Source organism: Candoia aspera, chromosome 2 (assembly GCF_035149785.1).
Source record: "Candoia aspera isolate rCanAsp1 chromosome 2, rCanAsp1.hap2, whole genome shotgun sequence".
NCBI classification, from domain to species: Eukaryota; Metazoa; Chordata; class Lepidosauria; order Squamata; family Boidae; genus Candoia; species Candoia aspera.
Genome location: NC_086154.1, coordinates 135,538,452 through 135,552,419, shown reverse-complemented (window position 1 = coordinate 135,552,419; position 13,968 = coordinate 135,538,452). Strand labels below are relative to the sequence as shown.

At 43.7% G+C, this 13,968-nt stretch overlaps 1 protein-coding gene across 2 annotated transcripts; it reads left to right on the top strand.

Moving 5' to 3' along the window:
• Window positions 1-7,160: 7,160 nt before the first annotated feature.
• On the top strand, window positions 7,161-13,330 carry DAZAP2 (DAZ associated protein 2). Of its 2 annotated transcripts, XR_010067225.1 has the most exons (5): window positions 7,161-7,369; window positions 9,974-10,095; window positions 10,932-11,174; window positions 11,860-12,050; window positions 13,008-13,330. XR_010067225.1 is itself a non-coding variant. In XM_063293777.1 (4 exons), exons 1-4 carry the CDS (start codon window positions 7,357-7,359, stop codon window positions 11,986-11,988), a joined length of 507 nt encoding a protein of 168 aa, XP_063149847.1. In that variant the 5' UTR covers window positions 7,161-7,356; the 3' UTR covers window positions 11,989-13,330. The 2 variants fall into 2 exon arrangements, 1 of the variants encoding a protein (XP_063149847.1); XM_063293777.1 differs by having other exon boundaries at window positions 11,860-13,330.
• The last annotated feature ends 638 nt before the right edge of the window (window positions 13,331-13,968 follow it).

Sequence of the window (13,968 nt, the reverse complement as noted above, 5' to 3'; positions counted from 1 at the left end):
ACTACCTGGACTGAAAGGCTGATCATGGTTCTCAGAGTGAGTGAGTATTTTGTAAGAAAATGTTGCAAGTAAGAACCAGGAACCTTTGTGGAAGTCTGCCTACCCCTAGGAAGCAGCCAAGGGCATGGAGATCAGTATACCATCTTTCTGCTAAGATAAAATCCATGGGGTTAGCCTTTAAAGTAGCTGTCATTAGCTAAGGCTGATGCTAAAACAGCAGCATGAGAAAGCATGCTTTTGATGTTGAAAAACAAATACTCTCTAGTGCAAATTAAAAGCCTTGTGGCTTAATTAAACTTGAAACGTATGTGCAAGGTCCTTCCATTGATCTCATATGCATGAATTTGGACATGTATGCAGTTCTTCAGCTGGGAAAGTAACTCCTGAGGGCAAAGGACATTTCCTGTGTGATTTTTATCTCCCTGAGAATTGTTGTTTTGCAGCAAAAGAGAACAAAATTGATTAGCATTATGGAAACAGCCTCTTAATATATAATACATTGCCAACAGGCTACAGGGGGCTGGTATATGATCCCTTATTGGCTTCAGAGTCAATGTAACACTAAGGCCTAGTTCTTACATCACACTAAGCCATAATGTGATTTGCTGGGTTTGGGCTTAGCACAATATAGGAAATCAACCATTGTGGCTTATTCAGCAAACTGGGATTAAATTAAACTATGTCTCAGGGGAATGTGCTGCTTTGCACTTGTAATTTTGGCCTACCACAGCATATCCTAGCCTGGCTCCCTCCATGAGTGCTGGACTACAACTACAATTATCCATAACTGGCATGATTAATGGGAGTTGCTGATGGTGACAGGTAAAAGAGGGCTAGTCGGCTGCAATACATATAATTGTGCAGCATTTTGGAATTAGAGTATTTTCTGATCTTGGGTATCTTTGCCTATGGTGGCCTCAGAAAAGTTGTCAAATTTCTTCCTTATTCTTTGTAGGAGACATAAGCTGGTCATAATTAATGGCTGTTCATTCTTTACCCTCAAGTCTGTGCTGTGAGCTCTTTCCAGGTTTCATTGCAACCAAACTGCTGTACGATGAGTTATGTACAGCTACTTCTTGAAAGAGATGTGTGAAGGCTGCCTCTGTTTTCATCTGACTGAGATCCTTCAGCGTACAGAATTACACAGAGGGGCATGTTTGATTGTACCTTGCCACATTTGACAAGCAATTTGGAATGTGACTTTCTCACATTTATTTGGAATAAGCCAAACTGAGACTGCTTCTGGAGCAAATATGCAAAGAAACATACTATAAAATATTTACAGAATTAAGCACTCATATTTGTCATACCTTTTGTATGCTCTGGCATTTAGGATTACATGCTTTGAATGTAATGTGTGTTTGTTCATACTCAATTTATATAAACAAACCCATTTATTTAAAATAGCCCTTTTCTCTAGTACAATTACTGCACTGAAATGAGCTCAGCTGATTCCTGGTTAGAAGCAGTTTTTCCTAGGAAACACCTGGTGAGTGAGAGGGTGGGAAGATGTTCAACAGATCAAGAAAACAAAATGTGACTTTTTAATTTAAAACATTTTACTGACTGGATAGGGGTCTTTTCTATGGTGGCACCTCAATTTTGGGGTGCTCTCCTGAGGACAATTCACATCTCTTGTGAGATGTGCCATTTCAGTGCATGGAAGAACTTACACCATTTTTAAGGTTTTATTTTTCTTAATTGTATTCCCTTCAGCAAAGGATCGTTACCTTGCCGTGGTGCTGGAGCTTGAGCACCTCAATGATGCCATGAGCTAAACTGTGAAGGGCCACCCAAGACGGGAAGGTCATGACAGAGAGATCAGACTAAATGCGATCCCTGGGGAAGGTAATGGCAACCCACCCCAGTATTCTTGCTGTGAAAACTAAATGGATCAGTACAACCAGAGATATGTCGGTATACCATCGGAAGATGAGACCCCCAGGTCGGAAGATGGTCAAAATGCTACTGGGGAGGAACAGAGGATGAGCTCAACTAGCCCCAGACGTGATGACGCAGCTAGCTCAAAGCTGAAAGGACGGCTAGCAGCCAACGGTGCTGGTGGTGAACGGCGAATCCGATGTTCTAAGGATCAACACACCATTGGAACCTGGAATGTAAGATCTATGAGCCAGGGCAAATTGGATGTGGTTATTGGTGAGATGTCAAGATTAAAGATAGACATTTTGGGCGTCAGTGAACTGAAATGGACTGGAATGGGCCACTTCACATCAAATGACCACCAGGTCTACTACTGTGGACAAGAGGACCACAGAAGAAATGGAGTAGCCTTCATAATTAATAGTAAAGTGGCTAAAGCAGTGCTTGGATACAATCCAAACAATGATAGAATGATCTCAATCTGAATTCAGGGCAAGCCATCTAACATCACAGTGATCCAAATATATGCCCCAACCACAGATGCTGAAGAAGCTGAAGTAGAGCAGTTCTATGAGGATCTGCAGCACCTACTGGACAACATGCCTAAAAGAGATGTTATTTTCATCACGGGAGACTGGAATGCTAAGGTGGGCAGTCAAATGACACCTGGAATTACAGGTAAGCATGGCCTGAGAGAACAAAACGAAGCAGGACATAGGCTGATAGAATTTTGCCAAGAGAACTCACTCTGCATAACAAACACTCTCTTCCAACAACCTAAGAGACGGCTTTATACATGGACTTCACCAGATGGACAACACTGAAATCAGATTGACTACATCCTTTGCAGCCAAAGGTGGCGGACATCTATACAGTCGGTAAAAACAAGACCTGGAGCTGACTGTAGTTCAGATCACGAACTTCTTCTTGCACAATTTAGGATCAGACTAAAGAGATTAGGGAAGACCCACAGATCAGCTAGATATGAGCTCGCTAATATTCCTAAGGAATATACAGTGGAGGTGAAGAATAGATTTAAGGGACTGGACTTAGTAGATAGGGTCCCAGAAGAACTCTAGACAGAAGTTCGCAACGTTGTTCAGGAGGTGGCAACAAAATACATCCCAAAGAAAGAGAACACCAAGAAGGCAAAATGGCTGTCTGCTGAGACATTAGAAGTAGCCCAAGAAAGAAGGAAAGCAAAAGGCAACAGTGATAGGGGGAGATATGCCCAATTAATGCAAAATTCCAGAGGTTAGCCAGAAGAGATAAGGAATTATTTTTAAACAAGCAATGCGTGGAAGTGGAAGAAGAAAATAGAATAGGAAGGACAAGAAACCTCTTCCAGAAAATTAGAAACATCGGAGGCAAATTCCAGGCAAAAATGGGTATGATCAAAAACAAAGATGACAAGGACCTAACAGAAGAAGAAGAGATCAAGAAGAGGTGGCAAGAATATACAGAAGACCTGTATAGGAAGGATAACAATATCGGGGATAGCTTTGACGGTGTGGTCAGGGAGCTAGAGCCAGACATCCTGAAGAGTGAGGTTGAATGGGCCTTAAGAAGCATTGCTAATAACAAGGCAGCAGGAGACGACCGCATCCCAGCTGAACTGTTCAAAATCTTGCAAGATGATGCTGTCAAGGTAATGCATGCTATATGCCAGCAAATTTGGAAAACACAAGAATGGCCATCCAATTGTAAAAAACCAACTTATATCCCCATACCAAAAAAGGGAAACACTAAAGAATGTTCAAACTATCGAACAGTGGCACTCATTTCACATGCCAGTAAGGTAATGCTCAAGATCCTGCAAGGCAGACTTCAGCAATTCATGGAGCGAGAATTGCCAGATGTACAAGCTGGGTTTAGAAAAGGCAGAGGAACTCGGGACCAAATTGCCAATATTCGCTGGATAATGGAAAAAGCCAGGGAGTTTCAGAAAAACATCTATTTCTGTTTTATTGACTATTCTAAAGCCTTTGACTGTGTGGACCATAACAAATTGTGGCAAGTTCTTAGTGGTATGGGGATACCAAGTCATCTTGTCTGCCTCCTGAAGAATCTGTATAACGACCAAGTAGCAACAGTAAGAACAGACCACGGAACAACGGACTGGTTTACGATTCGGAAAGGAGTACGGCAGGGCTGTATACTCTCACCCTACCTATTCAACTTGTATGCAGAACACATCATGCAACATGCTGGGCTTGAGGAATTCAAGGCTGGAGTTAAAATCGCTGGAAGAATCATTAACAATCTCAGATATGCAGATGATACCACTTTGATGGCTGAAAGCGAAGAGGAACTGAGGAGCCTTATGATGAAGGTGAAAGAAGAAAGTGCAAAAGCTGGCTTGCAGCTAAATCTGAAAAAAACCAAGATTATGGCAACCAGCTTGATTGATAACTGGCAAATAGAGGGAGAAAATGTAGAGGCAGTGAAAGACTTTGTATTTCTAGATGCGAAGATTACTGCAGATGCTGACTGCAGTCAGGAAATCAGAAGACGCTTAATCCTTGGGAGAAGAGCAATGACCAATCTCGATAAAATAGTTAAGAGCAGAGACATCACACTGAGAACAAAAGTTCGCATAGTTAAAGCAATGGTGTTCCCCATAGTAACATATGGCTGCGAGAGCTGGACCATAAGGAAGGCTGAGAGAAGGAAGATCGATGCTTTTGAACTGTGGTGTTGGAGGAAAATTCTGAGAGTGCCTTGGACTGCAAGAAGATCAAACCAGTCCATCCTCCAGGAAATAAAGCCAGACTGCTCACTTGAGGGAGCGATATTAAAGGCAAAACTGAAATACTTTGGCCACATAATGAGAAGACAGGACACCCTGGAGAAGATGCTGATGCTAGGGAGAGTGGAGGGCAAAAGGAAGAGGGGCCGACCAAGGGCAAGGTGGATGGATGACATTCTAGAGGTGACGGACTCATCCCTGGGGGAGCTGGGGGTGTTGACGACCGACAGGAAGCTCTGGCGTGGGCTGGTCCATGAAGTCACGAAGAGTTGGAAGCGACTAAATGAATAAACAACAACAACAATTGTATTGCATTTGTATTTTATTTTATTTGGCAATTTGAACTCGACCAAACACAGGTAAAAGCGGCTATTAAGGCCTACCTTGTGGTGGTAAGGGTGGTGAAGCGGCAATACTTCTCTGCCCTTATTGCATCCGCAGATAGCCAGCCGGAGGCCTTGTTTAAGGTGACCTGAGTCCTCTTGGGGAAGAAGGACTTGGAGGTGTACCTACAAGGCATACAAGGTCATGCAGAAGAATTCGCAGAGCATCTGTCGAATAAAATTGCATTCATTCCAGGTTGGATGCCAGTTTTGGTACAGGTCCAGGGGAGATGCCTGGGGTACAGTCTTGCCTGTTATCTGGGAACAGCTTGATCCTGTTGGACCTGAGGAAGTGGACAGGGTCCTTAGGACTGCGAGCTCAGCCACCTGCTCCTTAGATCCATGCCCTTTCCGGCTAGTTCAGGCTGCCTGGGGGTGTTGTGTGGTTGGATGCTAGCAGTGATTAACTCTTCTTTGAGAAAGGGAGTGGTTCCGTACCCCCCTTCTTTAGGAGGGATTGGTTCGCCGTCTCCAGAAGAAGCCATCACTAGATCGTACCATACTGGACAATTTTCATCCAGTATCGATCCTCCCTTTTTTAGGGAATGTCGTGGAGAAGGTGGTTGCACAGCAGCTTCAGCGGGCCCTGGATGAAGCAGATTATCTTGGAGCCCTTTCAGTCGGGATTCAGGCCTGGACATGGGACTGGTCATGCTTTTGGATGATCTCTGCCATGAGCAGGACAGGTGTAGTGCATGTGACCTTGCTCTCCTTGACCTCTCAATGGCCTTCAATACCATCAACCATGGTATCCTTCTGGATTGGCTCTGTGGGCTAGGAGTGGGCAGCACAGTAATGTGCTGTTTCTCTTTCTTTCTGGGGATGGTGCTGGTCGGTGATAGTTGGGAGTGAGAAGTCCTGCCCTTGACCCTTATTATGTGAGGTTCCGCAGGGTTTGGTACTCTCTTCGCTCCTATTAATGTGTGGTGTCATCTGTCACCATGGGGTGAGACTATATATCCGCCCCTGGCAAACTAAGTGATGTGGTTGACATTTTGTCCTGGTGCCTGGAGTCTATAGGGATTTAGATGGGGAACCACAAGCTTTACTGGCAAGACTGAGTGGCTCTGGGTTTTTGGGTCTTCTGGTTCTGGGACCTTTGGTACTGGATGGGGTGGCACTACTCTAGGCAGCCCCGGTGTGCAATCTTCTGGGGGTCCTTCTAGACTCTCTGAGGAGCAGATGGCAATTGTGGCTAGGAGGGCTTTTGCACAGCTTTGTGTTGTGCACCAGTTGCACCCTTTCCTGGATCACGAGGCTCTACTCAGTCACCCATGCCCTGGTCACCTCCAGAATGGATTACAGTAAAGTGCTGTACATGGAGCTGCCTTTGAAGACTACCCAGAAGCTTCAGCTGTTGCAGAACACAGCTGCATGGACAGTTGTGTGTGCCCCTAAGAGGGCACACATAACACCTCTATTCCCCAAGCTGCACTGGCTGCCAGTTTGCTTCTGGGTGCAATTCAAGGTGCTGTTTTTGACCTTTAAAGCCCTACATGGCATGGGCCAGGATATTTGAGGGACCGCCTCTCCTGGTTACACCTACAGTACCTGTCCCACCAAGTCAGACAGGAGGGGTATGCTGCAGGTCCCATCTCCAAAGGAGCAACATCTGGTGGGACCCAGGAAGCGTGCCTTTCCTGCTATGGCCCCTGCCCCCTGGAACATCAGTCCCGCCAAGGTGAGGTTAGCCCCATCTCCGTTAGCCTTCCGGAAGGCCATAAAACAGGGTTTTTTCCATCAGCGTTGGGGATCCCATGGGGACCCTGCAAGGTGGCTGCGTGAGATTACGTGATGTTTGTTCTCCCGCTTTCCTGGGTTTTATCTGTTTACTTTATCTGTTTATTTTTGATTGTTTTTAGATTGTTACGTTTCTAACTGTTGTGGTGTACTGCCGCCCAGAGTCACGTGTTTGTGAAATAGGAGCCTATGTAAATATGCTAAATAAATAAGTAGATAAAATTGTATAACCATGAAGGGATAGGTGGCTAGCAATTAGCCCATGAGGCTGTATTTTTTTCGTTCTCGGCACGGAACGCGTAGACCTCCGCCTTCACCTCCCCTCCCCCGCCCGCTGCTGCTCGAGAACGAGCGCCACGCCCCCTCGCCTCTGTGGCCACACCCCTTGCCACAGCCGGTCCTTTCTGTTCCGTTCCTCGCGGCAGCGCTGCGGCGTGACGTCACGCGCTTAACGTAACCCCTTTCATCAGGGCTGCAGCGACAACAACAAGGAAGTGATTGAGCGAAGAGGGCCGCCGCCGCCGCCAAAGCTAGCGAGTCTCCTGAACCTTTCGTAGTCGGGTGAACCGTCCTTCTTGTTCGTTCGTTTTCAACGCCGCCATCATGAACAGCAAAGGCAAGAGGCTGATTTCCTCCTCCTTCTCCCCCCCACAACCCCACCCAATCGCCTCACCTTTTAGCAGGGTCGGAGCTCCTTTAAGGCTACCGCCGCAGTGTTGTTATGTGCGGGCCTACTCAATGACTGGCGGGAGCCCTGACCAATGGAAAGCCAGGCAAAGTCGGGGTGAAGGCAATGGGGGAAGGGCTCATGTTAGGTGGCTATGACGTAACCTTCTTTGGCAGGTTGTTAACCCTTTGGCTGCCGCTGGAACGGGTGTTCGTGGGCCAAGAGAGCCCTTCTTTCCCTTTCCAGATGTTCACCGGAAACGCGAGTCCGGAGACACCGTACGGGTGAAAGGCTTTATGGTGGCATAATCTTTCTTGGAACGGAGGCCATGGTGTCGCATGCACGTGAACACTCTGAAATTTGGGAGAAGGGTAGAGATTGGTCGCCAGAGCTTTGTGAGAGGACCGCAGCTTTGACAAGTAGAAAGTCCCTTGAAGTCGAAGATTTGGTGTGAGCTTCCCTTTTGGCATAGGACTGCAATGGGCAGGCATGGGGCCTAATACTGTGCCCTCCTCGTTAGTCCTGAAAAGGGCTTAGATGCCGAAGTCCAGAACTAGTAGTCGACCATTCTTGTTCTGAATCCACAACTCCTGGCATTATATAGAATCCCTTGAAATGTAGGCAGATTCTCTCCTCGCTTGCAAAGAGTGCGTTGAGAGTTTGTACACAAGCAGGGGCCAATGGACATCATTTTCTCCTCTTAGAAGGTGGTTCTGTCTTATAAGCTTCCTTATTTCCTTTGTAAACGTCAGGGTCATAGGGGGAGGCTGAGGTTGGGCAGAGGCTGGAACCGTAACTGAAGAGAAATTGTGTCTGATCCTCGGAGGGGGGGGAGGTTGACACCAGAATGGATTGTACCTGCCCTTGGATTAAAATGGGAAAGAAATGAACAGTGAACACGAGGAATGCAGAAGCAAATCACAAAATCTGGGTGCCCCAGGAAGGACTCACACTCATTTCTCCTTTTGTTCCTTGTTAGGTGTTGCCTTGCATTTGCCCTTAACTCTGGGCATTTTGGCTTGGCAGGTCCTAAACAGAAAGGAAATCAGGTTACAGGATGGTATTTGAACAGTGGGGACACATAAAGATATGGTTCAAATAGTACATTGATAGTCCAGTCCTCTTCATGTTTATCTGGAAGCAAGCCTAGCCACGTTCAAGGCTTGCATTTGAACTGGTATACCCAAGCTTACAGTTTACCGCTCATGAATTAAAAAAAAAAAGATAGAACTGATGTGGTAGATTTCATAGTCCAAACATTGCCCTAAATGAGATATCCTGCATCTGTTTAAATCTGACACGTTCCAAAATGAAACATTACAGTTCAGTATGTTTCTTAAAATGTCCAAGGTGGCAGTATAAGCTACTGAGAATAAAAGTACAAAACACAGATTTTAAAAAAATCTGAGTAATCTTAAGACGTTATGGTCTCTTGAAGAGCTCAGAATATGAGCTAGTTGAACTTAAGTCTCTCTGAGCCAGAAAGCTTATTTAAATAGTTCCTAGTAAAAGGGGCTGCCCCAACTGAATTCATTTAAGTTATTAATGGCTTTTCACAAATTGATGGTATTAACTGTGTATGTCCTTTGCTTGTCCCTCATTGCTTCCTATGACTTTTTTCAATACCTTATTTCAAGAATAAATTGCTTGAATACTGCCTAGCAAGAGAAGATCAATTCAATTCTTTTAAGCCACAAACACAATCTGACTGTTTGAGCATACCGTCCAAACTAAAGCTCTATCTTCTTGTACAGACAACCTAATGAATGAGCATACATGAAGTTTCAACTATAGGAGGCTGGAGTGTAACATTTAAGTCTAGCTTCCTGTAGCTGAATTCTGCATATGCGTCCTTCGGTTGTGTTTGTGGCAGGCCAGAGTGGGGCATTTGAACAGTCCGACTGCTTTGGAAACATCAAAAGGTAGGCAGCCTGCTTGGGGGCTGGGTTGGGGGGAAGAACCCTACAAACTGGGTAAAGGTGCCATATGCACAATATCATACATATTGTGTGAAATGCTGGCATTGCAATCCCATGCACCCTTATCTCGGAATTAGTCCTGTGGAACTCATTGGGGCTTATTTCTCAGTAGAAAAGCCCAGGATTGTGTTGTGAAGAGACCAGCCTCAAATATCAGTGTTTTTGCTTGCTTGATAGTTAAATCAGCAGGTTTGAAATGGATCTGGTATCCAGTGGAGAGAATAATGGTTAAGCAATGGTTGCTTGTTGACTTCTGAAAGATTTATGGTGCCCATGAGATGCCACTGTCCATTTAAAAATACAGTGTAATTATTGACTACCTTTGTTCTTAAGCTTAGAGGGAGAGCTGGTTTGAATGACATCACCTGGATCTCATCTATGGAGTCTTTCGCATATTAAAGAGCAAAAACACTATCTTTGGATCTTTTGCTGTTTAGACATTGTTCTTTGTAGGAAGCTTTTTCTTTCTTTCAGATAAGGCTCCCAAAGGAGAGGGTCTTCTTGATTTCATATACTTCCTGTTCCTTTTACAGGAAGGACAATTGTGCTGATATTGATTAATTTCTTCTTTTAGGTCAATACCCTACACAGCCTTCCTATCCAGTTCAACCTCCTGGTAATCCATCTGTGTTCCCGCAGACCATACAACTTCCTCAGGCTCCACCTTATTCTGATGCCCCTCCTGCCTACTCAGAAGTATGTACTCCAATCATTTTCTGTTATAAGAAATAACATGAGACTTTCTGGATCACATCAAAAACATCTTTTAACTTACTAAAATAACAGTTGTGATTGATACTTGATGATCCAGATGGCTTATCATCAGTAGGACGCTACCACACAGCCGATTTAGTGACAAGGATGTTCTCTAGAAGGTTTCCAATTCCTCCTTTGGTGGTGCTTTTGCCAAAATTTTACACTGTTTGAGTTGTGATTTCAGTCATATGCAGACTATACATCTGCCTGAACACTTCATTCTAAGTCCAGGGTCAGCATGATGATCAAGATATCCATTGATGCCAAAAGCAGATGTGTATAAGCTGAAACCCTAGAGCTGCATGCAGACCACGAAAGAGGTCTTTTTAAAGTTCTGTTGTCATATTTAAAGTGACAGAAGGGGGAAATTATTGCATATGGGACTGGGAAGTACTCCTGTTAATTCCAATCAATTTAATTTTTAACTGAACATAAATGAAATGAAAATATGACCTTTTCCACTTTTGGAACTGCAGAATCTGGCACTTAAGGTCAAGTGTGGCCCTTGGTTCAGACACTTTTTAAAGTGAAAAGTTATGCAAGGTGAAGGACAAATGGGAGAAGGCTGTAAACGTTGTATGTCCTGTTGTGAACTTCCCAGAAACATCTAGCCAGCTGGTCTAAATTGATGTTGTTATTGTTGTTTAGTTTAGGAAGCTCATTTCCATTATCAGTGGCAAGCATCTTCCTAAGTAGAACCAGTTCCTTTGAGATGGAAAATCCCTGAGTATGTAGCCATGGAATAAGGGATGCTTTATGTGTGCTTTCTTCCTCAGCTGTACCGCCCAAGTTTTGTACATCCTGGAGCTGCCACTGTACCTACCATGTCTGCAGCTTACCCTGGTGCTTCATTGTACCTTCCTGTGGCTCAGTCTGTAGCTATGGGGCCAATGGGTTCTTCAGTTCCAGTGGCTTTTTATCCTGTTGGCCCTGTCTATCCTCCTGGATCTACTGTACTTGTGGACAGTGGCTTTGATGCTGGGGCAAGGTTTGCAACTGGTGCTCCTGCTAATATCCCTGTAAGTAGGCTCAGAATATTGTATTTGCTATCTGGGAAAGGGGATTATGAAGGTAGTCCCCTTCCCCACCTTACATGGTGGTAGTGGTACATCATCATGTACATGCAATTACCAGGATGTAAAAGAAATCATTTTTTTTCTCTGTATTTCATGATTGTAAATGCAAAATATCTGCAAGGATTTTAAGGATTTTCAGCCTCAAGTATTAACATGATATAAACTATGAGATAAGACAGTAAAAAGGCCCACAAGGGTACAGTTTCTCTTATGCTTTTATCTCTGTCTATAGAAGTTAGTCAGAATGATAACATACATAAATTTCCTTGAGCTCAAGGTAACACTAGGGCTCTTCTGAAGATGCTTTGATCTTGTAGAGATTCCATCTTCATTGGGGAATTATCCCTTCTGAAAGGGTAGCCTGCTTCACTGGCAAACATAACTTATCTAGAGAATTGTCAGGGAGGCAGGTAAAAAAAAAATCTAGCCTGCTATGGTTTATTCACCCAACCATACAGTTTGAAAAACCTAGCTTAGTGTAACTTGTGCATCTTGGAAGCCTTGCAAGAAGCTTGCTAAACCCAATTTTTGCAGCCCAGCTTGGCAGCCCCTGTCTAATCTGTGGTCTGCACTGTGTTAGCATTGTCATACAGCATCCCTCTAATATGTTGCTGTTGTTCTCTTTCAGCCTCCTCCTCCTGGCTGTCCTCCCAATGCAGCCCAGCTGGCTGTCATGCAGGGTGCCAACGTGCTAGTGACGCAACGGAAGGGCAACTTCTTCATGGGGGGCTCTGATGGTGGCTACACCATCTGGTGAAGGAAGGGGGGCTACATTGGTGTAAAGGAACGACATCACATACTGTCAGCACTTCTCACAATGTAACCGCTTTAGTCGTATTAACCTGGAGTTGCAATTTAGACACATGACGATGCGGGGTGTCTTCCTGGTGCCCTGACCCTTCAGGCACTTTTTCTTTAAAAAAAAAAAAAAAAAAAAGCAAATTTTAAAATACAAAACCATGCAATGGTAGGAGTGCCTCTCTTAAACCTTGGGGGTTAAATTGTGAAATGAATGTGAGCTAAGCTGTCCCTCAAATTTCCCTTTAGTTCCACCAGAGAGTGCTTTTCATTGCGGCTCTCTCTTTCTCTGTGTCTGGCTTTTATTGATCAACTACATATATAAAAATGGGGCTGGGGGGTAGGGATGAGAAATGGCCAGGGGAGGGAGGAATGGGAGTTGGAAGAAAACTGGCTTCCATATATCAAACGTACAAAGCTTGCAGATCAGATATACCTGTTGCCAGTGAATAGGAGTAAGATACACCTGTCCTTTTCCTTAGAATCAATGGTGCTGGGGAGAAAGATAGTCAGACATAATGTTTTGGGGGGCATCTGTGGTGGATGCCTGTTAGAAGAGTGTGATGGGGGGGCTCAGTTCTCCATTTCAGAACCCCTCGGTTGGTTCCTTCTACTCACCTTTGCTCTCTGTTCCTTTGCTAGGAAAGTATGCAGCTAGAGCGATGTCCCAGGATGTCCTTTTTTATATATTCTTAAGTGATCTTGGACTCCTTTGCACATTAAAAATCTAACTGAAGCCATGTTTTGGTGCCAGAAATACAACATTTCATTAAATGCTTCCTGTATGTTTCAACAAACAAACAAAAGAGCTTAAAATGAAACCATTTTTTTAAAAAGGGGGGGAAGCAACCCAGTGTCGTAATAACAAAACTCTTAAGTGGAATGTTATTCAGGCTAGAGAGACAAAAATGTCTGGTAGATGTCAATCAGTGTGCAAGTTTGCTGGATTGATGGGTTTTTTTTGTTTTTGTTTTTTAGATGCAAACATTTAAAAAGTGACTTGGGTACAATGAAGTCTTATTAGGATTAAGAAGAATATTTCAGGGATCCTCAATCTTTTGTTGTTGTTGTTGCTTTTGTTTTTATGAATTAAAAATTATCAGATTTGGTGAATATATTTTATCTTAATTTTCTGTGTGTTGTATGTGTCATGGTCATCCATACAGCTGACTGTTAATGGAAGGTTGGGATTCTAGGTCTCTCTGTAAACACTGTGGTGCACTTAACTTGTGGACTTTTTATACTAAAAACAAGTAGAATAAAGGCTATTTTGAAAATTTGAATAAAGTGACAAAGTTGAATTTAGCCTCTTAAATTCCTGTCCATTATAATGCTGCAAGTTTTAAAACTGATTTTGCCTTTGTATCTGTTCCTTTGTTCACTGTGCTGTCAGTGTGAAAAATTATAAATTATATGATACAGGAGATGTTATAAATATTTAACACATGTATCACTACATGTAATGTTAAGTGTGTCATTAGGAAGCCCATTAGTATTTTTTAAAATTAATGCAGGGCCAGTTAAAATCCCCCCCCCTTCCTTGAAACTGCTGCTAGTCCCAGAAAAATATTGTCGTTAACGGCTATGAATGCTTTCTTTTCTCAGATAGCAGCAACATAGAGTGGATTATTTTCTTTAGGATTGAGGCAGGGGAAGAAAGGGTTAAAATCTTTCCTTTCCATATGCCACAGTTCCAATGGATATTTGCCTCCTGCTTCTGCTGTTAATAAGAATACAGTAAACCGATACGCTTCTTAAAAAATGTTTAGAACGGTCTGTAGTCCTGAATGCATTGATATGAAAGTAAATATTTTATTTCACTTTCTTCCAAGTATTTTAAAGATGGCAATTATCCCTCCCCGCTCCGCCTGCTTCTGTCAAGAGCTGCTAACATATTAAGTTCTTCCTCTTGCTTCCTGCACTTATGACAATATTTGCC